At 39.2% G+C, this 27,980-nt stretch overlaps 3 protein-coding genes across 4 annotated transcripts in view; 2 read left to right on the plus strand and 1 right to left on the minus strand.

The window, feature by feature from the left end:
* The window catches only part of agxta (alanine--glyoxylate and serine--pyruvate aminotransferase a), a 6,390-nt gene extending 1,986 nt beyond the window's left edge, over positions 1–4,404 (plus strand). Inside the window, exons 6-11 of the mRNA XM_083561061.1 lie at positions 1,862–1,946; positions 2,036–2,134; positions 2,509–2,578; positions 2,695–2,790; positions 3,681–3,809; positions 3,944–4,404. Of these exons, the coding sequence (XP_083417187.1) occupies positions 1,862–1,946; positions 2,036–2,134; positions 2,509–2,578; positions 2,695–2,790; positions 3,681–3,809; positions 3,944–4,051 (587 nt within the window). The 3' untranslated portion in view covers positions 4,052–4,404. The remainder of the gene's footprint in view (positions 1–1,861; positions 1,947–2,035; positions 2,135–2,508; positions 2,579–2,694; positions 2,791–3,680; positions 3,810–3,943) is intronic.
* Positions 4,405–7,884: 3,480 nt separating this feature from the next.
* Positions 7,885–23,833, plus strand: dtymk (deoxythymidylate kinase (thymidylate kinase)). The gene is made up of 7 exons (XM_083570054.1): positions 7,885–8,152; positions 9,009–9,117; positions 13,932–14,022; positions 14,119–14,316; positions 16,105–19,237; positions 21,717–22,495; positions 23,213–23,833. The coding sequence occupies exons 1-5, from the start codon at positions 8,023–8,025 to the stop codon at positions 16,213–16,215; spliced, it is 639 nt and encodes a 212-aa protein (XP_083426180.1). The 5' UTR covers positions 7,885–8,022; the 3' UTR covers positions 16,216–19,237; positions 21,717–22,495; positions 23,213–23,833.
* On the minus strand, positions 16,233–27,261 carry atg4b (autophagy related 4B, cysteine peptidase). 2 transcript variants are annotated; one of them, XM_083569805.1, is made up of 13 exons: positions 27,115–27,261; positions 26,410–26,511; positions 26,267–26,338; positions 26,074–26,172; positions 25,878–25,979; positions 25,690–25,762; positions 25,506–25,585; positions 24,863–25,047; positions 24,655–24,733; positions 22,225–22,370; positions 18,148–18,204; positions 17,974–18,067; positions 16,233–17,839 (listed from the first exon to the last, which is right to left on the minus strand). In XM_083569805.1, exons 1-13 carry the CDS (start codon positions 27,122–27,124, stop codon positions 17,766–17,768), a joined length of 1,173 nt encoding a protein of 390 aa, XP_083425931.1. In that variant the 5' UTR covers positions 27,125–27,261; the 3' UTR covers positions 16,233–17,765. The 2 variants fall into 2 exon arrangements, with proteins under 2 accessions (XP_083425931.1, XP_083425930.1); XM_083569804.1 differs by having other exon boundaries at positions 17,127–17,851.
* Between the last annotated feature and the right edge of the window lie 719 nt (positions 27,262–27,980).

Here is a 27,980-nt window from a genome sequence, read left to right on the forward strand (position 1 = left end):
CTCCAGAATTCTCAAATAGAATAGACGTTTGGCACAGCCAAAACTGTTCCAATAGCTGGTCACTGGTTGCCTCAGGGAAGTAGGGCCTTAGCAGGAAAGGTGACCAAGAACCTGATGCTCACTCTGGCTGTGCTCCGGAGATCCTGTGAGAAGATGAGACAAAGTTCCGAAAGGGCAACCATCTTTGTAGACTTCCACCAATCTGCTTTATGCCAGAGTGGTTAGATGGAAGACTTTGCAGCAAAGCACCCAGAGTCTGTTAAGGAAAAAGATACTCTGGTCTGATGAAAGCAAGACTAAACAGTTTGGCTTTAATTCTAAACATTTTGTTAGTCAAGAGTCAGTCAAGAAGCTTTTTTATTGTCATTTCAACTACTAAGTGAAATGAAACAGTCTTGTGAGCTGAGACGGTGCAGTTACCAAACAAGGCAGTGATGCAGCTGCTCAGGATGCTCTCAATGGTCCCTCTGTAGAACATGGTCAGGAAAGGGGGGAGGGAGATGGGCTTTTCTCAGCCTTCTCAGGAAGTAAAGATGCTGCTGGGCTTTTTTTGGTGATAGAGCTGGTGTTGAGTGACCAAGTGAAGTTCTCTGCCAGATAAACACCAAGGAATTTGGTGCTCTTGACGATCTCCACAGAGGATCCATCGATGATCAGGTTGTTGGCACCACACTAGGCTGTTAATCGTTGCACCTCCTCTCTGTAGGTTGGCTCATCGTTCTTGCTGATGAGACCCACCACGAGCGTGTCATAGGAGAACTCGATGATGTGATTCGAGCTGTGCATTGCTACACAGTCGTAAGTCAGCAGAGTAAACAGCTGACTGAGCACACAGCCCTGAGATGCCCCAGAGCTCAGTGTGGTGGTGCTGGAGATGCTGTTTCCGATCCTGTCTGACTGAGGTCTCCCAGTCAGGAAGTCCAGGATCCAGTCTGGATAAACCAGGCATCACCCATCACCTGTCCAATACTATCCCAACAGTGAAGCATGGTGGTGGCAGCATCATGCTGTGGGGTGGATTTTCAGCAACAGGGACTGCTAAATGACATGGAAAGTACAGAAATATTCTAAATAAAAAACTGTTTCACAGCGTTGAGAACCTCAGACTGGACTGAAGGTTCAACAAGTTTACCATAGTTAACATGACAATGACGCTAAGCACACAGCCAAGACAATACAGGAGTGGCTTAGGGACTACTCTGTGAATGACCTATAGTGACCCAGCCAGAGCCCTGACCTGAACTCTATTAAACATTTCTGGAGAGACCTGAAAATGGCTGTCCACTATCGGTACCCATCCAAACTTAAAGAGCGAATTTGCAAAGAGGATTTGTAAAGGATTTGAAAGAATTTGCAAAGAGGATTGGAAGAAAATCAAATTTGCATCATACCCAAAAAGACTCAAGGCTTTAAAAGGTGCTTCAACTAAGTACTGAGTAAATGGTCTGCATACCTATGTACATGTGGTATTATAGTTTTTTTTTGTTGTTGTTTTTTTTTTCATAAATTTACAGACATTTCGGGAATTCTGTTTTCACTTTATTATGAGGAATTTAAACAATTGTAGTATCATGCTGCAACAACAAAATTGGAAAAAGTAAAGGGGATCTGAATACTTTCTGAATGCTCTGTATTTTATAATTTCAGGGTCATTTGTTAGTTTCACCCAAGCTGGTCAAATAAATCCTGCAAGGTTGTAAAAACAAAATAGAAGAAAGAAATCCTGGGGAAATGAATGCAGCATGTTCAAAGAAGCAGTGTGCATATTGATTTCCTCTGTGTTTTATACTTCAAAGCAACTTACATATGAATTATATAGGCCTTGTAGACCGAACTTAAAACTATTTTATGGATTTTACAGAAATTGACATTTTGTACACTGGTTCTCAGAAGGTCCTAAACGCACCTCCAGGAACTGCACCAATCTCCTTCAGTGAGAGAGCATGGTGAGATGCGACAAAGACAAAGAATTTAAGTATACATTTCTGATTAACCTAAGCTGAAATGATGATTTCCTATTTTTCATTTCCGACAGCCACAAAATCTTCAGCAGGAAGACAAAGCCTGTGTCTTTTTTTTTGGATCTAAGCTGGCTTGCCAGTTACTGGGGCTGTGATGAAAAGCCTACTCGCATGTAAACTTTACTCTATCATTCATGAATCCATTTCTGTAAGTGATATAACCAGCTAGAGATAATACAACCGAGAAGATGTCCTAGGAGAGTGAGAGTCCTTATAACAGAAAATGAGGAATGGGATGTTCAATAAGCACAAATAAATGTGCTGGTCAGGTGTCCACAAACCTTTGGCTATATAGTTTTCATGGGTGTAGTTCTAGTACTTTGATAGATGAAGACAGGCATTTAAAAAATGGAAATTGAGGTTCATTGACCCTTTGTGCAATTTGTTAGGTGAGGGTTTCTCATAAATACCTCTGTAATTCAGCTCTATAAAAGTTATAAATTCCTCCACAATCACACAGAACTGATAAATTATGCTGTTTTTATAGTTATCATCACACTGGACCTATAACTGCATTATACAGTCTAAGAGAAGCTCTTGCCATCCTTGCAGAAATGGTAGTATTATTAATATTTTACAACATGAAAAGTTTAAAGATATACAAATGCACAGACATTTAGATTTTTTTTTTTTTTACAACTAAATGATATATACTGTTTCTATCCTTTTCAAGGGGCTTGAAAAATCATTAAAACGACACAAAGATGTGGCTGAGTACTTTCATGCAGGCTTAGAAAAAATGGGTCTCAAGCTGTTTGTGGAGGAGAAGGTAGTACTGTGTGGAGTACTTTAATATCACAGAAAACTCAACTTACATAGCAGATGTTATGACTAGGTGTTATGACCAATGTTCTAAATGGTTATGTTATTTTCTATAACAGCAGCTCTTACCAGTAGTGCCAGCTATAATTCATCTTACCAGTTAATCATGACATGCTTGTTCTCATATGTTATAGTTTCTGTATAAAATAAAAAAAAAAAAAGGTAATTCACTATGTTGGTATGGATATGTTACTTTAAGGAGACATTTATGGAAAAACTCCCTAGTGTCAGTCTGTTTATAGCTGTTGTAATGTATGCATAAATACATACATACTGTACATATATAATATAATATATATTATATTATAATATAATGTAATAATAATGTAATAATAATAATATATTTTTATTTATTTATTATTACATTATATTATAATATATATTATATTATAATATAATGTAATAATAAATCAATAAAAATATATGGCCAATTACTGTGGTATAGGCAGAATAGAACACTTCAGGACACATGCTATTATTAGAAAATAGTCCCATATTGCTTTTTGTGAGGCTGTTTTACTATAACAGCATGCCCCCCAAATGATTTATTCCTAACTAAAACCATGGGCCAGTTGCTATGGTTTGTTTATAGTTTATTTATATCAGGGGGGATCAATCTTTTCCACAAAGGGTCGGTGTGGGTGCAGGTTTCCATCCCAACCAATCAAGGGCCACACCTTATAGTCACATGGTAGTAAAACTAAAAATCTTTTGATTTAAGCAGGTAGAATTTGATAAGGACTTGCTTGGTTGGAATGAAAACCTGCACCCACACTAGCCCTTGGTTGAAATAATTGGACACCCCTGATTTTGATGTTTTGTTGTCTTTGCTGACAGAAAGTCAGACTTCCCACAGTTACTACAATTGTAGCACCACCAGGTTATGACTGGAAGGAGATCACAGGCTTTATTATGAAGAATCACAACATAGAAATTTCTGGAGGTCTGGGGCCATCGGTTGGCAAGGTAGGGTTATTTGTTGCTAATTTATTCATCGTATCAGTAATCGGTTATGTTATCTGTATTTGTGACATTTTCTTAGATAATTTTTTTAAGTGTGTGTTAATGCATCTGTCACTGACCTTTAATCATGTTTGCAGGTCCTACGTGTGGGTCTGATGGGCTGTAATAGCAACAAGGACAATGTGGACATGATTTTAGAGGCTCTTTCTGAAGCACTGAGACACTGCCACAAGAGTAAAGTCTAACACAGATTATTTGGCAAACACACTCTCTGTCTTAACGCTAATGTATGAAACATAAAATCCTCCCAATTTTTTAAGTCACAACGAAGGAAACAGAAAGCAGTTTATAGTGACATTTGTACATTTGTATGACTGTAGCTGACTCATAGGAATTATCGGCAATAATCAGCAAGCTCTGTTTTATGAATTTCTGATATTAAAGTTGTAAATCTCTAATAAAAACATTCATTAACAAGGTTTTTACATGACATGTGCCAATATACTTATTTGTAATTGTTTCTATCAGTGTTACAATTTGTATTGACTATCTGTTACAAATATTTGCTATATTTAACAAATAAAAGTAAATAGTAAAACATGATGACCAGTTTTATTGATCAGAACAGATTTAGTACATGCTGATGTAGTTCTAACATTAATGATTAATTTATGATTCATACACAGTAAAAATGAAAACCAAAACTCATTCTAAAGATAATTATAATGTTTAATAGAAGCCCCAACAATGGCACCAATATTAAGGTAAATTTATTGAATGCTTTATAAGTCCAACACTATTAAACCAGCACATTCATGCAATTATCTAATCAGCCAATTATGTGGCAGTAGTGCAATGCATGACATCAAGCAGATATAGGACAGCAGCTTCAGAAACTTTCACATCATAAGGGAAAAATGTCATCTCAGTAATTTTAACCATTACATGAGTGTTAGTGTTTAACCCAGCCATTAGGGTTGCACAAGCCAGTGCACACTTAGTGCCGATCCCAAGCCCAGATAAATGTGGAGGGTTGTGTTAGGAAGGGCATCCAGATTAAAACATGTGCCAAATTGAATATGCGGATCACAAATCAGAATTTCATACTGGATCAGTCGAGGCCCGGGTTACCAACGACCGCCACAGGTATTGTTTATCAACAGGGTAACGGTAGAAATTGGACTACTGTTGGCTGAAGGAGGAGAAGGAGGGGAGGAAGACGTCTACAGAGACAGCAGAAAATGGAGAAGTGTAGGAGAGTGGACGTTCGGGTTGGTACTTTTTCTATGACTGGTAAAGGGAGAAAGTTGGCTGATATGATGGAGAGGAGAAATGTAGATATGTTGTGTGTTCAAGAGACCAAGTGGAAAGGGAGTAAGGCCAGGAACATGGAAGGGGGGTTTAAACTGTTCTATTATGGTGTGGATGAAAAGAGAATGGTTGTAGGGTGATTCTGAAGGAAGAGTACAGTAAGAGTGTAGTGAAGGTGAAGAGAATTTGATCATCACTTGAGAATTTGTTCATCACCTGACAGGGTGATTAACATTAAGCTGGAAGTTGAAGGGGTCATCATAAATTTCATCAGTGCTTATGCTCCAGAAGTCGGCTGTGAGATGGAGGAGAAGGAAAAATTTTGGAGTGAATTAGATAAAATGGTAGAAGGTGTACCTAGCAATGAACGATTGGTGATTGGGGCAGACTTTATTGGGCATGTAGGTTAAGGGAACAGAGGTAATAAGGAGGTGATGGGTAGGTATTGTCTTAAGAAGAGGAATGTGGAAGGGCAGCACCAGGTGGTGGTCTGTAGGATGGTTTTGGAGGTGAAGAAGAAGAAGAGGAGAGTGAGGACTGAAAGAAGAATAAGATGGTGGAAACTGAAGGAGGAAGACTGTAGTGTGAGGTTCAGGGAAGAGGTCAGACAGGGGCTCGGGAGACAGTTAGAAAGGTACTTGGTGTGACATCTGGATATAGAAAAGGAAGACAAAGAGACTTGGTGGTGGAATGAGGAAGTGCAGGAGGGCATAAGGAGAAAGTGGTTGGTAAAACAGAATTGGGATTGACAGAGATGATAAAAGTAGGCAGGAGTACAAGGAGATGCAGCAGCAGGTAAAGAGGGATGTGGCGAAAGCCAAGAATGGCATATGTGGAGCTGTATGAGAAGTTGGACACTAAGGAAGGAGAAAAGGATTCATACTGATTGGCCAGGCGGAGAGACCGAGCTGGGAAGGATGTGCTACAATATTAGAGCAATAAAGGATGGAAATGGAAATGTGTTGACTAGTGAGGAGAGTGTGTTGAGAAGATGAAGAGAGTTTTTTGAGCAGCTGATGAATGAGGAAAATGAGAGAGAGAGAGAGAGAGAGAGAGAGAGAGAGAGAGAGAGAGAGAGAGAGAGAGAGAGAGAGAGAGAGAGAGAGAGAGAGAGAGAGAGAGAGAGAGAGAGAGGGTTGGATGGTGTGTTTTAACAAGATTCTGGAAGGTGGGAGGATGCCTGAGGAATAGAGAAAGAGTGTGCTGCTACCGATCTTTAAGAATAAGGGAGATGTGCAGACCTGCAGTAGCTACAGGGGAATAAAGTCGATCAGTAACACCAGTGTGTGTGTGTGTGTGTGTGTGTGTGTGTGTGTGTGTGTGTGTGTGTGTGTGTGTGTGTGTGTGTGTGTGTGTGTGAGTTCCAGTTTAGTTCTCTGTATTGAGGAGCCTGATGGCTTGCGGGAAAAAGCTGTTACACAGTCTGGATGTGGCGGCCCAAAAGCTTCGGAACCGCTTTCCTAATGGCAGCAGGGTGAAGAGTGTGTGTGAGGGGTGTGTAGGGTCCTCCTCAATGCTGTTGGCTTTGCGGATGCAGCGTGTGGTGTAAATGTCCGTGATAGAGGGAGGAGAGACTCCGATGATCTTCTCAGCTGTCCTCAATATCCTCTGTAGGGTCTTGCGAGTCTAGATGGTGCAGTTCCCAAACCAGGCAGTGATGCAGCTGCTCATGATGCTCTCAATGGTCCCTCTGTAGAACATGGTCAGGATAGGGGGAGGGAGATGGGCTTTCTTCAGCCAGGTGACCAGGTGAGGTTATACGCCAGATGAACACCAAGGAATTTGGTGCTCTTGATGATCTCCACTGAGGATCTAGTGGCCATCTTTGAGCAACAGTATGGTTTCATGCTGAGAAAAAGGACCACAGACACGTTATTTGCTTTGAGAATGTTGATGGAGAAGTATAGAGAAGGTCAAAAGGAGTTGCATTGTGTGTTTGTGGATTTAGAGAAAGTGTAACACAGGGTGCCGAGAGAGTAGTTGTGGTATTGTATGAGGAAGTCAGATGTATAAGAAAAGTATGTGAGGGTGGTGCAGGACATGTATGAGGAAAGTGTGGTGATCTGTGATGAGAGTTGGGAGCAGGTTGAGAAGAGCCTGGAGAGGTGGAGGTACGTGCTTGAGAGAAGGGAAATGAAAGTCAGATGAGAGGGAGGGAAGTGGAGGGGTGCATTTGCAGGGAGAAGAGGTGAAGAAGGTGGAGGAGTTCAGGTACCTGGGGTCAACAGTGCAAAGTACTGAAGAGTGTGTTAGAGAAGTAAAGGAAAGAGTGCAGGCAAGGTGGAGTGGGTGGAGAAGAGTGGCAGGAGTGATTTGTGATAGAAGAGTATCTGCAAGAGTGAAGGGGAAAGTTTATAGGACTGTGGTGAGACCTGCGATGTTGTATCATTTTATATTATTATATTACAATATTATGTAAAAAAAAAAAAAAAAAAACATGTAAAAAAAATTAAATTAAAATATTATTACAATATTGTAATAATATTGTAATTTAAATTTTTTTATATAATATTTTTTTATCTTTTTTTTACATAATATTGTAATATAATAATATAATAATATGATAATATTATATAATAATATTATTGCTGTTTTTTTCTGGGAAATCTGTTATTATATATATATATATATATATATATATATATATATATATATATATATATATATATATATATATATATATATATATATATATATATATATATATATAAAACAATTTTTGGGGTTGTAATTTAAATTTTTTGTTTAAAAGGTACCGCTATTTTGTAACCGGAAATGACTAATTTTATCAGCGGGCGCGAAGTGTGTTTGAGCGGAAAGGCGAGAGGATTTGTCGCTGTTTTTGTTTTACTGTTTATTGCATTAGAAACCATTTTTTTTTTTTTTTTTTTACTTTTCTAAAGCAATGTCTTGCCGAAGAGGTGCTTTGATTGTGTTAGAGGGAGTGGATAAAGCCGGAAAAACGACGCAGTGTAAGCAGCTTGTGCATGCTCTGCAGCAGAGTGGGAGACCAGCTGAGATGATGCGATTTCCCGGTATTACCATGTCCAGTTTTTCACCCCACATTTACATAAAACCAATTAAGAGAATGGCACTTATCATTTTCAAGATAATTTGTTTTACATATTCTTTTGTGCAAGTGAGGTAGTTTATGGAATGGCAGTCTTCTGACAAATCGCCGGATGTTTGTATTAAGAACATCTAATTTCCTCTCCTGTTACCACAACAATATGAGTATCATAGTCATACTAAACTATTACTAAACTATTATAAAGACTGAAAGAGATTTTCTTTCAGATTTGTCTGGTGCTGTTGAGCTAAATGAGTTTTTATTGTTGCCACGTGATTGGCTGATCAGATAAATGCACAACGATCCATAATCAATCAATCAATCAATCAAATGTTTTATTTGTCACATAAATACAGAGTTCGACATGCAGTGAAATGCTTTATACAACTGTCCAGCATGAGGGAATAGGATGGGGAGAAAAATAAAACAAAGAAAAAAGAAGGCAGATAAATAAAGAGTATAAACTATGTAAAATATAAAATATATAAAGATATATATAAGGATAAAATGTATATACAAGGTATGCTAATGGATACAAGGTATGCTGATGTACAGTAAACAGTAATCACACAAGGTGGTTGATGTGATTGTCCCTAAAGTGGCCGTGGTGTGGTGTGGTATAAAGTGCACTGTGCTGTGCAAGTCCACAGTTAAAGTGACAGTCCAGAGTTTAAAGATGGAGAGAGTGGACTAGCTTTTAGATCCTGGGTGTTTACTGGTTCAAACTCCGAATGGCCTGCGGGAAGTTGCTTAATGTATTACCTGCATTACATGCATCAAAGTTGATGAATGTATTCTGTGTGTATTGTATGTTCACACAGACAGAACAACACAGATTGGGCAACTGATCAGTTGCTACCTGGAGGAAAAAAACAATCTGGAGGACCACACTGTACACCTGCTGTTTTCTGCAAACCGCTGGGAGATGGTGTAAGTCAATCTCAAACATCTCTGTCTGTCTCATACTGGCATAGACCAATGATCACCAGCCTGGACCTGTGTTTGCATAAAAAGATCCACAAACAAAATCACAATTTACATAATTAAATTTTTCCATAATTTAAATCCCAATTTACATTTATGTAAATTGTGATTTTAAGTAAAATTTAATGTAAATTATAATACAACACCAAAGGTCTCTTTCCAAAGGCCCTCATCAACTGTAACACCCAATTAAGCAATACAATTGACCATGGGCAATCAACCGTTTCCTTCACATGTTGCTATTGTGATCTGCTCATGTCGATTTCTTCTCTACAATAGTATAGAACAACTGTGTTAATCTAAGCACGGAAAAACATAGTGTAGCGTTACAGGAGAAAAAGAAAAAATAAAGACGTGATACAGACCAATTATTAGTTTGTTATAAACAAATCATTTAATATATCCAAGGGTACTGGTCCATTTCAGTGTTTTGAATCCGATGCATGCAGCTACCGGAAGCCAGTGGAGGAAGCACAGCAGTGGTGTGGTGTCTGAGACCTCAGTCACAGAGTTGCATTTTAGATCATTTGCATCGGATTTGCAGTCAGAGGTAGACCTGCCAGCAGAGCTGCATTAGTCTAGTCTAAAAATAACAAGAGTCTGAACAAGCACATGAGAGCAGCCTGTGTGGATAAACATTGCCGAATCCTTCCGATATTGTAGAAAAGACATTAACGGCATTTAGCAGACGCCGTTGTCCAGAGCGACGTACAAAAGTGCTTTGAATTTTTATCAACGACGAGATCTACACTGGTACGCTAGATTAAATTGTAATCAGCCTCCATCCCACTCTACCCTCTGTCCCTCCCGGGATTTATGCCCATGGGTACGAGCGTGTGGGGCGAATGCGGGCCCAACAGTGGGGTGTCGGATTTCCCATTCATTTTCTATGGGCTCAGAAATTTCACAGAGTTCCAATCAGGTCTGGGGTTCGAAGGGCATTTGGTTGCGACCCACTCCGTCCCCCCTACGAGTGAATATGCCATATGTGCATGTCGGATGCTCGAGTTTTCTTCCCCATCCATTTCCTGTGGGGTGATTAATTGCCCCTTACCTATTGTTACCGGGGGTATAAATAAGAACGGGGAATATGGGCGAGATCTGCTTACCACTCCGGACGAGTGGATATGTCATCGAAAAATGCCATATGTGCATGTCGGATGGTCGAGGGCCGAGCTATGACACAAGTTTTTTGCCCTATTCATTTTCTATGGGGTAATTAATCGCCCCTTAACCATCGTTTCCGGGGTTATCAATGAATGTGGGGTGTATGTGATCTGCTTGCCACTCCGGACAAATGGATATGTCAAACGAGCGTGGGGGGGCTGGCCGAACTGTGGTGGGTCGGATTCCCCATTAATTTTCTATAGGGCGGGAATGTCACAATTTCCAGAATTCCGAGCTGGTCTTGGGTTTAAGGGGCATATGGTTGCGACTCACTCCGTACCTTACACAAGTGATTATACCATATGTGCATGTCGGACGCCCGAGGGCCGAGATATGGCATACGTGTTTTCTGCCCTATTCATTTTCTATGGGGAAAAAATGTGACCGAAAATGGCTGGGGCAAAAAAGTTTGGTCCGGAAGAAGGTTGTAACTTTTCAAGCACCACTAAATACAGTGGTACCTCGGCTTGAGAGTGTAATTCATTCTGGGAACGAGCTTGCAACCCAAAATGCAACAACTAAATAAAAAACACGTACAGAAAACAAATAATTTGCCTCAATGGATTTTTTTTTGTATTTGAATTAAACGAGGAGTTGTTTTGGTCCTAATTATGTACTGTATTGCACCTTATAGTGGTTTTACTTCAAATCATGATTTACATTGATAATTGTAGTAACACATAACAGCATTGACGCGTCCAAGATTCTGATAAGTCCGGTGTTGATTAATTCTCTGTATCAGCAGCTCTGATGTTAATAAACTAGCATTTATGGAAGGAGTCTTGTGTATGTCAGTAAGCAAGTGGGCAAAGATGCATTAAAATGTATTTTAAAGTTAAAATACCAAAGACCTAAACTTTAAGTGTATCAAATTAAACTACAAAATACAGCAGTCACAGTATGTATCAAAATAATCTACTGTATTTTTGTATTTTAAAAATACAAAAAAAATACTGTAACAATTACTGTGACATTTATTTGCGAACCTCCCATCAATTGGCCTATTTGATCCCTTCACCATTACACTGAATCAGCTGATTAAGTAAACATTGTTTAATAGCGACCGCTTATCTCTGACAGAGTCACACAATAAATCTGACCTGCAACCAGTTAACAGATTAAATCTTTACCCCCATTTCCCTGCGATCTCACAGATGAAGGTTAGTTTTTAAGTAACCAACAGTTTAATGTTTAACAGTTTGTGAATGACCCATGATTGTATCCTTATTCAGTTACATAGTGTTTGGTAATGAAGGGCTACTTTGCCTCAGCAACACTGACTCAATGACAAACAGGTCGTTCATAAGAAGACAACTGATGTCACCTCCATTCATTGGAACTAGTTTCTAACTAAATAGTGGTTCAAGCATAAAATGAAACCCTATTGTTATTGTGGAGATTTTTAGGGGTTTAACCATGAAATTCTGAAACCTTAGTTATTGTAGAGATTATTATTATTATTATTATTATTATTATTATTATTATTATTATTATTATTATGCCCTAAAACTGATCGTGCAGACCAAATCGTAAGGCCTAGAGACTTGAAACTTGGCCAGATAGTTTAGGTGAATTCGGGGAGGGTTTGACAAAGAATCACCCCAGTTGGCCAAAGGGGGGCGCTAAAATAATAATAAAAAATAATAAAAAAATTGTGTGTGTGTGTGTGTGTGTGTGTGTGTGTGTGTGTGTGTGTGTGTGTGTGTGTGTGTGTGTGTGTGTGTGTGTATGTATGTATGTATATATATATATATATATATATATATATATATATATATATATATATATATAAAATATAATCTTTTAAAAAAAATGTGTATTAGTTTGTAAGAATTTTGAATGACATCGGCCACTGGGCGGCGATATTGTGTTTTTCAAGTGTATAAATGAATGTGTATTGCACGATTTTTTTGAACAACTGGTCAGTGCCTATTAATAATTATCAAAATAACTTTGAATGTTTTGGCAACACTTTGAACAGTGAAAAGGAAGTGCAAAATAGGCAGGTCCATTTTTATTGAAATGGCTGTAAATCATGAAATGATTGAGATTTCAATTTTCATATCACTTGATTGATCATCGCATGCTGAGACTTTTGCGAAGTATTTCTATGTTTTTCATCTGCTCATAGCCAACTCAATTCATAAATGTTTGCTGGGGAGTGCTTTTCAATTATTATTAAAAAAAATAAATAAATAATGGTCGCCCAAATGGCACTTTAAAAAAAATGCCTATAACTCATGAACAAAATGAGGTATCTTTACCAAACTTGGTGGACGTATCTATGAGCTCAGTGCTTGGTCAAATAAAAAAAAAATGCATAGCTTTGCCACTTGGTGGCGCAAAACAAAGAAAAAAATAACAGCTTTAACCGTTCATCTGATCAAACTTGATCATTGAAATATTTAAAAAGATTAGGAACAGTTGTTATCGCTTTTTGTTAACAGAAAGTAACGCCTCCAAATATTTAATGTGATTATGGACAGTTCTAATGTACATTGTTCTGTCATACATTTTATTGCTGTGGTATAAGAGAAATAAAATCCTATGGGATTTGTTGTTATATTAAACTAATCATTGGGCCACATCACACCTAGTCATTGTTGAAATATTGTCCTGTAACTGTACACCATGTGTTTGTCCCTGTTTAGGTCAATATAGTTGTTCTAAACCATTGCAGACTGTGTAGAATGTGAAATAAGCATTCGTTAATTATATGTGTATTTAAAGCATTAAAACATTGTGTTCAGTGTCTTTACTTCGTCGTTATAAGTCGTCTTCTTTGCCTGCTCCCATTAGGGCTCGCCACAGCGGATCATCCGTGTCCGTACCCCTGTCCTCTACATCTGCCTCTTTCACACCAACTTACCTGCATGTCTTTCCTTACCACATCCATAAACCTCCTCCTTGGTCTTCCTCGTTTCCTCCTTCCTGGTGGCTCCATCCTCAGCATTCTTTTACCGATATACCAAATGTCCCTCCTCTGCACATGTCCAAACCATCTCAATCTCGCCTCCCTCACCTTGTCACCAAAACGTCCTACATGCGCTGTCCCTCTAATAAACTCATTTCTAATAAACTCTGTCCATCCTCGTCACTCCTAACAAAAACCTCAACATCTTCAGCTCTGCTACCTCCAGCTCCACCTCCTGTCTTTTACTCAATGCCACTGTCTCGGGTGTATCCATACAACATCGCAGGTCTCACCACAGTCCTATAAACTTTCCCCTTCACTCTTGCAGATACTCTTCTATCACAAATCACTCCTGCCACTTTTCTCCACCCACTCCACCCTGCCTGCACTCTTTTCTTCACTTCTCTAACACACTCTCCATTACTTTGAACTGTTGATCCCAGGTACCTGAACTCCTCCACTTTCTCCACCATTTTTCCCTGCAACCGCATCACTCCACTGCCCTCCCTCTCGTTCACACACGTACTCTGTCTTACTCCTATTGACTTTCATTCCCCTTCTTCAGCGCATAGTTCCGCTTACTTCGTTATTATAAGTAATTACTATCTTTACATAACACAAATTTTTTTTTATTAATTTTGTTACTTTTCACTGTCCTGTCTTTTGTCTACCTTTTTAGGCCACTAATAAAGAAGAAGTTGGACCAGGGCATCACCCTGGTGGTGGATCGCTATGCTTTTTCTGGAGTGGCTTTCACAAGTGCCAAACCTGTGAGCATCATAATCCTCAGCTCGCATTAGATCCTGTATTTATTGTGGTTACATTGATCACTAAAGAGGTGTATATGAAACTGTATGTGTGTTTAGGGCTTCACTCTGGAGTGGTGCAAGCAGCCTGATGTGGGCCTGCCAAAGCCAGACCTTGTGATGTTCCTGCAGCTGAACCCCAACGTCGCAGCTGAACGTGGAGAGTTTGGAACGGAGCGATACGAGACCAGCGTCTTTCAGCGTACAGTGCAACAGAGGTTCGAACAACTTATGAAGGACACCTCTGTTAACTGGAAGGTAAACTGCTTCATGAGATGAAACAATTCTTAGTGGATGTATTTTTATTATTATTATAGACATTACAAGTAGGGATGCACCGAAATGAAAATTCTTGGCCGAAACCGAAAAAGGAGGAAAGCAAGGCCGAAAACAGAAACACCGAAAGAAATTATGCCAATTATTATTACCATTGTATTTATGGCTATGACTGTGTACTAACCTTGCTAGAATCAAAGCATTTCAATTGCATAAATTATTATTAAAGTTTCAAAGAATAAATCAAATACAAATTATGAAAATATTTATTTATAGCACATTGCAAAAATGCACAGGATAAAATCAATTAAAATTTAGTCCTAAATGTTTAACTTAAATGCACTCATGTGTACATTAAATAATAATGTGCATGCCCTCTGGCCTACTGAAAGGTTGTAAAATTAATATGTTCTTTCATAAAAACAAAGTGCATTCAGAACAAGTGCAACTGTTTAAAGATACAACAATACAACAATATCCCTGGGAAACTTCCTGCCTTTTTAAAAACCTCCACCACAGACGGAGTGCGCGTGCTCGGAGGGGTTTTGCTTTTCTGTGCGTTTGCGTTTCTCTCATATTCAGCATAGCGATCGGGATGTTTGGATTTCAAATTAAACCCGACGTGGAGAAAGTTTTTGCAGACGCACCCCCTCTTGAAATTTTGGCATTACATGTTTTGCAAATCGCTATCCGTGGGTCTTTCTCAGATATACTGAAACACGTCCACACCGCAGACATGTTGTTTTAGACATGCACGTGCAGGCAGAGGTTTCTGTTTGCGTCATCACAACACACTGTTTCGGCCGCGTTTTTTCGGTGATCAAAGTCTTTCGGCCGAAAACCGAAAATGCACCTTTGGGCCATTTTCGGCCGAAAATTTTCGGTGGCCGAATATTCGGTGCATCCCTAATTACAAGTTTGCTCTTTGTCTGCTGCATGTGGAGTTGAGACTTTAGGCAATCTTTGAGCTCTGGAGATCAGATTCAGAAAATAGTAAACGTATTCTGTAGAGCAGTGGTCCCCAATTTTTTTGCGCCACAGACCGGCCTTTAAGGTGTGGCGGATAAATACAACAAAATAAAATGATACGACCGGCATAAAAACTGGTATTTTCTAAATATAATAATAAACGTGAATCCACTGTGTTGTTATTTGTTTACTTTGCTCGCTTGGGGGTTTGAATTTAGCGGTAATGTATTATGTGTTAGCGGCCGGAGCCCCTTTAGGAAGGTAGCGGATGAAGGTAAGACATGTGACCGAGGCATCATGACATGCTTTAAGAGTGACTCATAGACAGATGTGGCAGAGAGAATCCGAGAATTTTCCCAAATAAAACACACACATTCTTTCTGTGCGGCCCGCACAAACCCACGACCCACGGACCGGTGCTGTAGAGAATACAGTCAGGCTTCTGGTAGCCTTGGTAGGCTTTCCCTTTAGACATGTGGTAAAATCTTATGTTGTTGTGTAATGAATGCTGGGTACATTTACAGCATTTAGCAGTAATAATCCAGACTGGTTCACTAGGGTTCAGTATTAGGATACTATTTTAGCCTAAGGCTCTGCCGGGACGAATGATAGCACACTTTTTAAAATAAATATATAATACAAAGAGCACAAAAAAGTCCATTTTGGTCCAGTTTTGAAAAAAATGGAGGATAAATATGTCCGAATCCTTACATGACGACTGCTAATACATCTTGCCTCAGTGTACGTAGGCCTAGGAAATGAACATATTCTTATTCTGTTGTCTTTTTTTTCCCCTTTCAGGTGATTGATGCAGCCAGAAGCATAGAAGCAGTACACAATGATATTAAAGTGCTGTGCGAGAACTCAATCAATGCATTAGAAAATCTGCCACTTGGAGAACTCTGGAAATAAAGATTCGAGGATAACACTTTGGATATAACATTTTTATTCTGTGCACAGACATTTTCTTGAAGTAACACTTCTTAATTCTGCTTTTTATTAAAGTATAATACTCAATTTAACTATGTACACAGATTTTCCATATTATTCGAAACATGATCATTAAAGCAGAGATTTATCATACAATCACGTGGCAGGTGTGCAGTGTAAAACATCATTCTGATACATACCCAGAGCTTTACATATGTTTACATCAAAATATCAGAAAGAAAAAGTGACTTTGAGCGAGGCTTGATTGTTGGTGGCAGATGTAATGTTTTGAGTTTTTTACAAATTATTTAAATCTCAAGTCTCGAGTTTACACAAAGTGATGTGAAAGACATTCTGTAAGGGGGAAGTGTCTGCAAGCAGAAGATCATTAGAGAATAACCAGACTAGTCTGAACTGTCCCTGATGTCTTTAGTAACTCAAATGATCGCTCCTTAGCACAATGGTGAGCAGAAAAGCATCTCAGAATGCGTATCAGAGCCTGCAGTACACTACAACAGCAGACCCCGTCAGATTCCTCTCTAATCAGCAATGTACAAGAATGTGATCCTTTCAGAGGCTTGGCCAATTAAGAGTGATTTAAGGTGTGCGGTTTGGGTGACCTTGTGTCCATTATAGCCTCAGACTCTTGTTCAAGGCTGACGGGAATTAAAACTGATGTGTCTATTGTAGTCCTCTACCTCAAATTTCATGATGTGTGCTAAAAATTTTTTTTAGCTTACCTCAGTTGTAAAAAGTGCCTTTATACGATACTATATTCTTCCTGGTGCTTATATCAATCTGGTCATTTTCCTCTCCTTTTTTTTTTTTTTTTGGTCAATCGCATTTTTTTGTGCGTGTATGTGTGTGTGTGTGTGTGTGTGTGTGTGTGTGTGTGTGTGTGAGAGATTCCTGGAATTGTACTCTTTCATGTGTCCCATAATAGTAAGATTAGAGACCTCAATGACTTTGCAAGTGCAAAGGCATTCCTAATATTTGGATGAACATTTATTTGGTATTTTTCCATCTGGTGTACAGTTGATTAAATAAATAAATCTTAAAATGAACTCGTGTACAGATAACATTAATAAATGTACTGTACTATACAAGCTAGCCTACTCGGTCTGTAACTTTTACGTCTTGGTTTTCAATTACAGTTCGCTACAGACATCGAAGCAGTGTGGGTCATGAGCATACTCTGAGCAGCCGTGCTTCTGATGACCACCGAAAGTGATCCGCAAATCCGCATTAGTGTAGGTGCATAAAAAGGCACAGTCACTTCATAACAAAAAGTGTTAGACTTGAAATGGATACACGATAACTGTTAATATGAACATAGTGACTCCTCGGGGCCTGTGATGATTATCTCCGACCTCAGGACTCATAATGGTGCAGAGAGCAGTCACTGTAGCAGGAAGCTGAGTTTTACACAGGTGACAATGCCACCAAATGCCAGACAGGCCCTGTTTCAGTCGTACTACTCCTCTCTGGAAGTGTAGCACTGAGCTGTGAATTCTGAACAGATCATTCTTTACTCACAAGGACAGGATCTCGAACTCTTCATCTTCAGAGTCAAAAAATCGCTCGAGCCGATCCAAGTCGGAGAAATCTGTAAAGGATACTTATAACCATAACCAATCGATAAAGCTACATTATTCTTTAAAAACAGGTTCTTTACAGTTCTTTATTTTACATTAACACAGTGGGGATTGCATCTGGAAGACCACAAATACATCTGCTTACCAGGAGTGAGATTAATGGCTTCAGTGCTGATTAGATGTGATTGCTGACTGTCTACAAGTTCGAACATGGGAAGACCTCCTCTGCAGCTCGATAACTACATGACAAAGTCTGCTAATTAACAGACAGCCTCACCAAAATAACAACACTGAGCCTGAATACATAATGTGAATTCACCTTTCGAATATGCGTACACCAATCATCAAAGTCGTCCTCCGTTGGACAAAAGAAGCCCTGAAACAAGAAATCGGATCAGGTTTAGTATCACAAAGCTAACTGGTTCAAATACTGACTAGATGATGAAATCAACTGTCAACGAATTTAATAGGAGACAACACGAAATGGCGCAGAGTACAGGGTCAACCGGCGGCAGGAAAAAGTGTGCATCCCAAGTAATCCAGGACATGAAAACATTTTATATTAAACGCAACAAAGGACTTGCAAGTTATGCAAAGCCAAGATTGTGTGGGACGGAAGTACTGATGCACGAGCACGTGAAATAAAAGCACAATGGTGTCACAGAAGAAGGTGAAACATCAGCACGGTGAGCAAAAACTGTATAATCCTCATCATGTGAAAATGGTGTTAGTTTAATGAAGTGCTATTGTGTAAACTGTTTATCGGGAAAGTCGCACTGGATCTGTTCACTGACATGACTCACCAGCATCAGGTTGTGTGATCAGCTCGCTCACTACATAGTGATGGATTCATTTAAAACGGTACGAACCGATGATTATGCATTTGTACACCAATGCATATTTTTCCCTTTTTTTTGTTTAAGCTTGTTAACTTACTGTGTTTCTTAGTTCTATTCTCCTGTTACAGCATTTGTCTACTATAACAGTAAACTTATCTTTATTCAAACATAAGTTACTGCGGCTTTACTGCACTTTTTTTGTATATTTAATTTAATTATACAAAATTGTATTAATTATACATTGGAGATGCTTTTATCTTTGCAACTGAACAAAATGTCTGGATATTTTTAAACAATGTTGTATTATATTTTACATTGATTTTAAGCATGATTGTTAACTTGCCATTTGCAAAATTTAATAAAAACGTTGATTTACACAAATAGCTCCACCTTTCATACTTAAATGCTGTTTTTGTTTTGTTTTTTACAGAAAGAAACAACCAAGTATACCTAAATACACTTTTATACATAATTACCCTAAATTAGGGTTTTATATAGTTATAATAAGCAAAACATCCAATTAAAGAAATATATTTTTATCCAATAAAAATAAACTACTTTCTTTCAGCTGCTCCCATTAGGGGTCACCACAGTGGATCATCCGTCTCCAAACCCCCTGTCCTCTACTTATTCTTCTTTGTCACCAACTACCTGCATGTCTTCCCTAACCACATCCATAAACCTCCTCCTTTCCTCCTTCCTGGTGGCTCCATCCTCAGCATTCTCCTACCAATATACCCCATGTCCCTCCTCTGCACATGTCCAAACCATCTCAATCTCGCCTCCCTCACCTTGTCTCCAAAGCGTGGAGGAGTTCAGGTACCTGAACTCCTCCACCTTCTGCACCTCTTCTTTCTGAAACCGCACCACTCCACTGCCCTCCCTCTCATTCACACACATGTACTCTGTCTTACTCCTACTGACTTTCATTCCCCTTCTCTCCAGCATGTACCTCCACCTCTCCAGGCTCTTCTCAACCTGCTCCCTACTCTCACCACAAATCACAATATCATCCGCAAACACCATAGTCCATGGAGACCCCCTGTCTGACCTGTCCATCACCACTGCAAACAGGAAAGGGCTCAGAGTCGATCCTTGATGCAGTCCAACCTCCACTTTGAACCAGTCAGAGGTTCCTACTGCACACTTCACTGCTGTCACACTGTCCTCATACATGTCCTGCACCACCCTCACATACTTCTCTGACACAACTGACTTCCTCATACAATACCACAACTTCTCTCTCGGCACACTGTCGTACGCTTTCTCTAAATCCACAAACACACAATGCAATTCCTTCTGACCTTCTCTATACTTCTCTCATTTTCCTAATTTATCAGCTGCTGAAAAAACTTCCTCCATCTTCTCACACACTCCCCTCACTAGTCAACACATTTCCATCTCCATCCAACTCCTCATATGCCTTTTCCTTTGCTTTCACCACATCCCTCTTTACCTGCTGCTGCATCTCCTTGTACTCCTGCCTACTTTTCTCATCACTCTGTCGATCCCAATTCTGTTTCACCAACCTCTTTCTCATTATGCTCTCCTGCACTTCCTCATTCCACCACCACGTCTCTTTGTCTTCCTTTCTATTTTCAGATGTCATACCAAGTACTTTTCTAGCTGTCTCCTTTATCACTTCTGCAGTAGTTTCCCAATCATCCAGCACCTCTTCACCACCACCAAGCCCCTGTCTCCTCCTCTCCTCCTTTTCTTCTTCACCTCCAAAACCATCCTACAGACCACCATCCGATGCTGTCTGACTACACTGTCCCCTGCCAACACCTTAGTCTCCAATCTCTTTCAGGTTGCATCTCCTACATAGAACATAGCCCACCTGTGTGCATCTTCCTTCACTCTTATATGTCACCCAGTGATCCTCCTTCTTCTTAAAATACATATTCACCACTGCCATTTCCATCCTTTTAGCAAAAAATGTACCACTATCTGTCCTTCCACATTCCTCTTCTTAAGCCCATACCTACCAATCACCGCCTCACCACCTCTGTTCCCTTCACCTACATGCCCATTAAAGTCTGCCCCAATCACTAATCTTTCATTCCTAGGTACACCATCTACCACTTCATCTAATTCACTCCAGAATTTTTCCTTCTCCTCCATCTCACAACCCACTTGTGGAGCATAAGCAATGATGACAGTTATCATCATCCCTTCAACTTCCAGCTTCAGGTTCATCACCCTATCAGAAACTCTCTTCACCTCCACTACACTCTTACTGTACTCTTCCTTCAGAATCACCCCTACACCATTTCTCTTTAATCCACACCATGATAGAACAGTTTAAACCCACCTCCAATGTTCCTGGCCTTACTCCCTTTCCACTTGGTCTTCTGAACACACAACATATCTATCTTACTCTTCTCCATTATATCAGTTCCCTCTCTCCCTTTACCAGTCATAGTACGAACATTTAAAGTACCCACTCTAACCTCCACTTCTCCTTTTCCTGCTGTCTCTGTAGACATCTTCCTCCTCTCCTTCTCCTTCTTCGGCCAACAGAAGCTCAATTTACACCGGTACCCTGTTGGCTAACGATACCTGTGGCGGTCGTTGGTAACCCGGGCCTCGACTGAACCGGTATGAAATTCTGATTCGTGATCTGCATATTTAATTTGCCACATGTTTTACGCTGGATGCCCTTCCCTATTTTTTTCGGACTTCGGACCTCCACTAAGAGTGCAGTGGCTTGTGCTTTTGATATATAATTATAAAAACATACTTTCTGCTTATAACATACAATTTAAAAGTTGTGGAAAAAAAAGTGCCAGCCTGTCCAGAAATACAGGTCCATCTCAATAAATTAGAATATCATTGAAAAGTTTATTTATTTTAATAATTCAATACAAAAAGTGAAACTCAATATATAGATTAACCACACACAGACTGATATATTTCAAGTGTTTATTTCTTATCATTTTGATGATTATGACTTACAGCTAATGAAAATCCAAAATTCAGTGTCACCCTCCAACTTTTTCACAATATTCTAATTTTCTGATATACTACATTTTGGATTTTTTATTAGCTATAAGCCATAATCATCAAAATTATAAGAAAGAAACACTTGAAATATATCAGTCTGTGTGTGATTAATCTATATAATATACAAGTTTCACTTTTTGTATTCAATTACTAAAATAAATAAACTTTTAATGATAATGAAATGTGATTTTTCTAACACAAGCTTTAATTAAATTGTTGGATAGCTGAGCAAAACAGAGATAAACTAAAATCAAATTCATTCAGTTTGTAATCAGATTCTGGCTGTCATGTTGCATTGATGCTCCTGCACTTTACAGTTCAGCAGCCAGATTTTAAATTGAAATAAGTTTACTTCTCGTTGAGATACATGAACAAAAAACAACAAAAAACAACAAAAAAAAACAAACATTTCAGTTTAATTCATAAAGAAGAACATAATTTGTGAATGGTTTTCCTGGGCTGCCATACAAATACAGCTATTAAATGTATTTTACATCAATCTAAGAAAAACTAGATGCACCATTACAGAGAACGATTGGAAAGTTACTCACAACAGCTATGGACGGGTCGAGCTCACAGATGTGCATGCGACATGGCGGGTGTTGGCAGTGATAGGAGTCATCCTGAATCTCGCTGCTTTCACAAGGTTCCACAGCTGGCTGAGTTGTATGGGGGTCCAGGTAGATGAGCTCCTCTCCTGCAGGGGTCAGTATGAGTGAGGTACAGCCATAAAGCAAATTGGAAATGGCAAGTGCTGAAGTTCTGCATTTCAATTGTATACAAGTTTAAAGGGAGTTAGGTGTGAGAGTTGAGGGGAGTTAGGTAGGAGAGTTGAGGGGAGTTAGGTAGGGGAGTTAGGTAGGGGAGTTAGGTAGGGGAGTTGAGGGGAGTTGGGTAGGGGAGTTGGGTAGGGGAGTTGGGTAGGGGAGTTAGGTAGGGGAGTTAGGTAGGGGAGTTAGGTAGGGGAGTTAGGTAGGGGAGTTAGGTAGGGGAGTTAGGTAGGGGAGTTAGGTAGGGGAGTTAGGTAGGGGAGTTAGGTAGGGGAGTTAGGTAGGAGAGTTGAGGGGAGTTAGGTAGGGGAGTTAGGTAGGAGAGTTGAGGGGAGTTAGGTAGGGGAGTTAGGTAGGAGAGTTGAGGGGAGTTAGGTAGGGGAGTTAGGTCGGAGAGTTGAGGGGAGTTAGGTAGGGGAGTTAGGTCGGAGAGTTGAGGGGAGTTAGGTAGGGGAGTTAGGTAGGAGAGTTGAGGGGAGTTAGGTAGGGGAGTTAGGTAAGGGAGTTGAGGGGAGTTAGGTAGGAGAGTTGAGGGGAGTTAGGTAGGGGAGTTAGGTAGGAGAGTTGAGGGGAGTTAGGTAGGGGAGTTAGGTAGGAGAGTTGAGGGGAGTTAGGTAGGAGAGTTGAGGGGAGTTAGGTAGGAGAGTTGAGGGGAGTTAGGTAGGAGAGTTGAGGGGAGTTAGGTAGGAGAGTTGAGGGGAGTTAGGTAGGAGAGTTGAGGGGAGTTAGGTAGGAGAGTTGAGGGGAGTTTGGTAGGTAGGTTGTCTAGGTAGGTAGTTTTGACCCTTCCTACCTAGAAGGCATTATTGTATAACGTATCAAGAAATGAAATGTAAAAATGTTGTGTCTATTAATGTCTAATATCGAGTGAATAGACCGTAAAGAATAAGTATTGCGCCAATTACTGTTTTATTTTGGTCTCTGAATTGATATTTTTATTGGCATACAATTAGTTTTGAGTAAAAAACATTGTCCTAACTAATATTTGCAAAATATTGATTTAGTAATAAACAACTGAGCCTGAGAAAAGCGACTGTAACAATTTAAAATGTGTTTACTCTATTTTAACTTAACATTTAGCTATTAATGCAATCCTCATTCAAAAAAAAAGTTGGAACTCTGTGTAAAATGCGAATAAAAATAGATGCAATGATTTGCAAATCTCATAAATTCATATTCTATTCATGATAGAACATAGAAAACATAGCAAATGTTTAGACTGAGGAAATGTACGATTTTAAGCAACAAAAAAAAAAAAAAAAAAAAAAAAAAAAGGGTAATTTTGAATTTGATTGCTGTAGCATGTCTCAAAGAATTTGGGAACAGGGCAAAAAAAGTCTGGAAAAAGCAAGAAATAATAGTGCATTTGATATGTTCTATGTTCAATTGTAAATGAGTTTTGCAAATCATTGTATTCTGTTTTTATTCACAAATTACACAGTGTCCCAACTTTTTAAGAATTGGGGTTGTACTTGTTTCTTCCATTTTCTTAAGTGAATTACAAGAAAACTCAAAATCTCTCCAGTCAGAAATCGAAAAACAAACAAACAAACAAACAAACAAACAAGGCACACGGTTATCAAAACAAGGTTAACAAGGCAACTAGAACCTTAGCTGCAATGTTGTTGCTTTGAGCTGAAAATTAGACTTAGACCAGTGTGATGAAGTAAACAGATGTCAACAAGTGTGTGTTAAAACACTACTGAAACACAAGGGGGTATCAAACAGTTTAGAGACTAGTTTTGTAACATACCAACAAATGACAGCACAGACAGCACGCACAGTCACAGGGAGCATCGACCTGCATAAGTCAGTGCGCCAAAAGACATGGTGCTGTGTACATCAGGAGCTGCAAAACCGGTGCTATTCTGACCAGGTGAATGACCACATCTACGATTTCAAGTGTGGCGCGTGAAAATCTGAATGCTCTATGACAACAATGCACCCAGTCACCGAGCTCTCCTCACACGTGAGTTTCTCTTCCCAAAGATGAAGGTCCAGCTCAAAGGTCGATGTTCTGACACGCCACTGTGACAGCAGGAACGCTGTGAGCACGCCATTGCTGTGTAAGGGGACTATTTTGAAGGTGATAGTGTGTAAACAGAGATAAATAAAGTACTTTCTTGTAAACAGAGCTAGTCTCGAAACTTTTTGATACCACCTCATATCTCTAGTATTCATATGCCCAGTTATGAACATTTTTATGCTTACCAACAAAGCCAATAAAGTAATGAGCGCTGTTTGGCTTCCCACCAATGACCCCTAAAGACTGAGGCATCATAAAGCATTGCTGTGGAGACAGATATAAAATATAAAAAGCAACACATCTGAATCCCCAGAGCATCTTTTTCAAATACTGTAGAATATAAAAAGGATAAATAAAATTTTTTTTGCAGCGTGAGTGCAATCACTTATTCACCTTTAAAGTCTCAATGTAGGCCTCGTTGATGTCGCTGAGTCCCAGGCGCAAGGGGATGAGTAGAACAAGTGGTTTCCACACAGCTGCATCATCAAAAGCCATGGCACATGCCCCCTCCATATACCCGTTCATCTCTAGAGGGTCTGCACTGCGCTCAAAGTCCAGCCATGGCATACACAACCGCTCTAAAAAGTAAAAACACACAATCAATGATGTGATCATTCTCTTACAAATTACTAAATGATGCCTTGATCCTAAATCCCTCATGCTGTGACCTGTAAATCGATTAAAGTGTACCAGCTTTAAGGACAAACCAATTTTTAAAGTGCATTCGGAAGAATCGATGAACAAGGAGAAAGCTTCTAGATCAAGGATTTATGCGTGCTTTTTATGCAGAAATCTGTGCTGTAGTATGTGATAAATAAATGCTTCTCCTTTCCAAATAAACAAACTCCAAACAATTGGTGTACTCATAATCCAAAAGTAGCAATGTTATTTAAATTATAATTAAAAAATATACTAAGACCTATTAAAATGCACAAGATCTACAAGCCTAAACAAAACAAAACTATAGGTCTTTCATTATATTCAAGTCTGCATACATCAAATATTTAACATTTTTATTTTACTAATATCAACTCACTGATTTCCTCAATTATCACAGTGTTGTCCATGGCCACATGAACTGCCAATCGGCTCCATCTGTCAAACACTGCAAGTTTCCTACATAAAGACATGTTTACTACACATTTAGCTGCACAAAACAAAATAACAGGGTTTCACGTGACAATTCTGTATGGGGCATCATTATCGGCTGGATGACTTACTTGAGTACCTGTGCCACTGTATTTGGGCCGTACCACTGGCCTATGGACTTGCCCTCTCCCACTCCCATCTGAGCTAAAGTTAAGAGAGACAGCTAACTGCAAGGTCCTCAAATAATACATTTGATATGTAAAGACTGACTGCTCTGTAATTACAGAACACACAAAGTAATTACAGGACTAACTTTTACCTATCTGGTGAATAGAGTAGTAGCTGTCTTTCTTGTCTATAAACGAATTAAGGATGCGTATATACTCCTCTCTTGGCTGCTGACCTTGTACCCATCTCCACTCTAAAAAAAACAAACACACACACAGGCATTATTTTAGTGTTGTTGGATGTGCTAGAAAAACGTGTAGGTCTTTTACAGTGGAGACAAAACACACCACGACCCAAGTGTCTGCGAAGCAACGCTTCAGCAAGGATCATCTGTCCACATCGCAGCATGCATCCCCAGCCCGTGTCAGATGTAGGCCCGGTTCCTCCTGTAACAGAAATACAACTTGGACTTTACAACAAAGCTCCACAGATCAGTACGTTGCTACCGCACAGTAGTTTAGTTTAGTACACATCGCTCACCGATTGCCTGGAAATTCTTTCTGTAGGTGAACCACAAGCGTGAAGTAATGTCCGACAGAATCTCATCTTTCTCTGTGAAATGACAAGCATCTTAGAATCCCACATCAACACATCAGCATGCAGTTTAATTCCTCATCAGTTACCTGTCAGAGCATTGGACTGTTTGCCCAGAATCCACACAGGATCGGATGTTTCTGGGAAATCCTCAAACTCCCCAAATCGAAGCGTGTCATAGGTAAGAGTAGCTGTTTGGAGAGCAATAAATTCAATCTTAGTGGTGTCAGAGCATTTCAGAGGTGGGGTGGTGGAATAAAAAGAGCAAGCATTTTTTTTGTTCCCATCTGTGATAAATAATGTATTACACTAAAGATATCTAAGAGTTATCAAAGGTATAAAATGTGATCGGTAGGTAAAAGAGTAGCAACACTAACTTTTTTAAACATTATTTCTCATCGTAAATTCTTTGTGAACTCCATAACATCCGTTTAAGGGGCGTCTAGGGTATTTACACCCTGAAACGGATGAGTAAATCATCACTCTGTACCTTACATAGTGCATTTATTTGCATTACAGAGTGTTGTTAAAGTAATCCCTCCCCAGTAGTGCCACATCAGTTGTTTTGCAATGAAAATCGACTCTATCCGCTGTCCCAACTGTTCTGTTTGTGCCTGAAACACCAGTCTACCAGCTCAAATCTCTCACACCGACACCTGACATCCGCTTCAACCCACGTGGAGACGTGAGTTACCCTTTACAGCACGTCGTTTATGGTTCATTAGATGCAACAATGATAAAGTTTTAAGAAAAAAATAAAAATGCAGAGTAATAGTGTTTTTTGGGAGACTTACCCGCATCCATCCCGGCAGTTATGATCCACCCTATCTTGTTGACTAAAATCTGAATGACACCAAAACGATCCAATGAAAATCATCCTCTGGGAAAAAAGGAAATTCTAACGTCCAATGATACCAAGCATGTAGGCGGGACGCTTTGTAATGTCACACAGATGACGTCGTTTCAGGCTAACCCGGAAGTTGAAGTATAAAACCAGAAGGTTTTTATGTAAAAAGGAAAAAAAAACATAAAGCAAGAAACTAACACGTAAATTAGCAAACCCAAAATTGCTGTTTAAGATTTATTGCCATTACTCCTGATGCATGACACGGATGTGTATATATATATATATATATATATATATATATATATATATATATATATATATATATATATATATATATATATATATATATATAAATATGGCCACTGTAAAGTTTTCCATCACTTCTAAAACTAGCATTCAGTCTGATCCAGCTGGTTGTAATAAGAGTACTGGTCCCTCATGTGACATTGCACAAACATTTGAGCTTGATGTCAACAAATTCTGTGTCGCAATCACTTTTCTTTCTTTCTTTCTATCTTTCTTTTTTTTTTTTTTTACATTAAGTGCATGTTCTTTAAACTTCTCTCCTCCTACTCCTAGTAATATTTAACAATGGCCTTTTATATCCCCTTCACTTTACATTTACAATTGAAGAAAATGTGCACTAAAGGATGTATTCCTATAACACAAAATTATCACATATAATAAACATCAAATGGACACAATTAAGGATTCAGTTTACTTGAATTCTGTGGTCTTCAATTGTATATCCTTAAACAATAAATCATATTTTAACCTTGGTATTGATTTTTTTTTTAGAGAATAATGGTTGCT

This window comes from Silurus aristotelis, assembly GCF_946808225.1.
Source record: "Silurus aristotelis genome assembly, chromosome: 2".
Lineage (NCBI taxonomy): Eukaryota > Metazoa > Chordata > Actinopteri > Siluriformes > Siluridae > Silurus > Silurus aristotelis.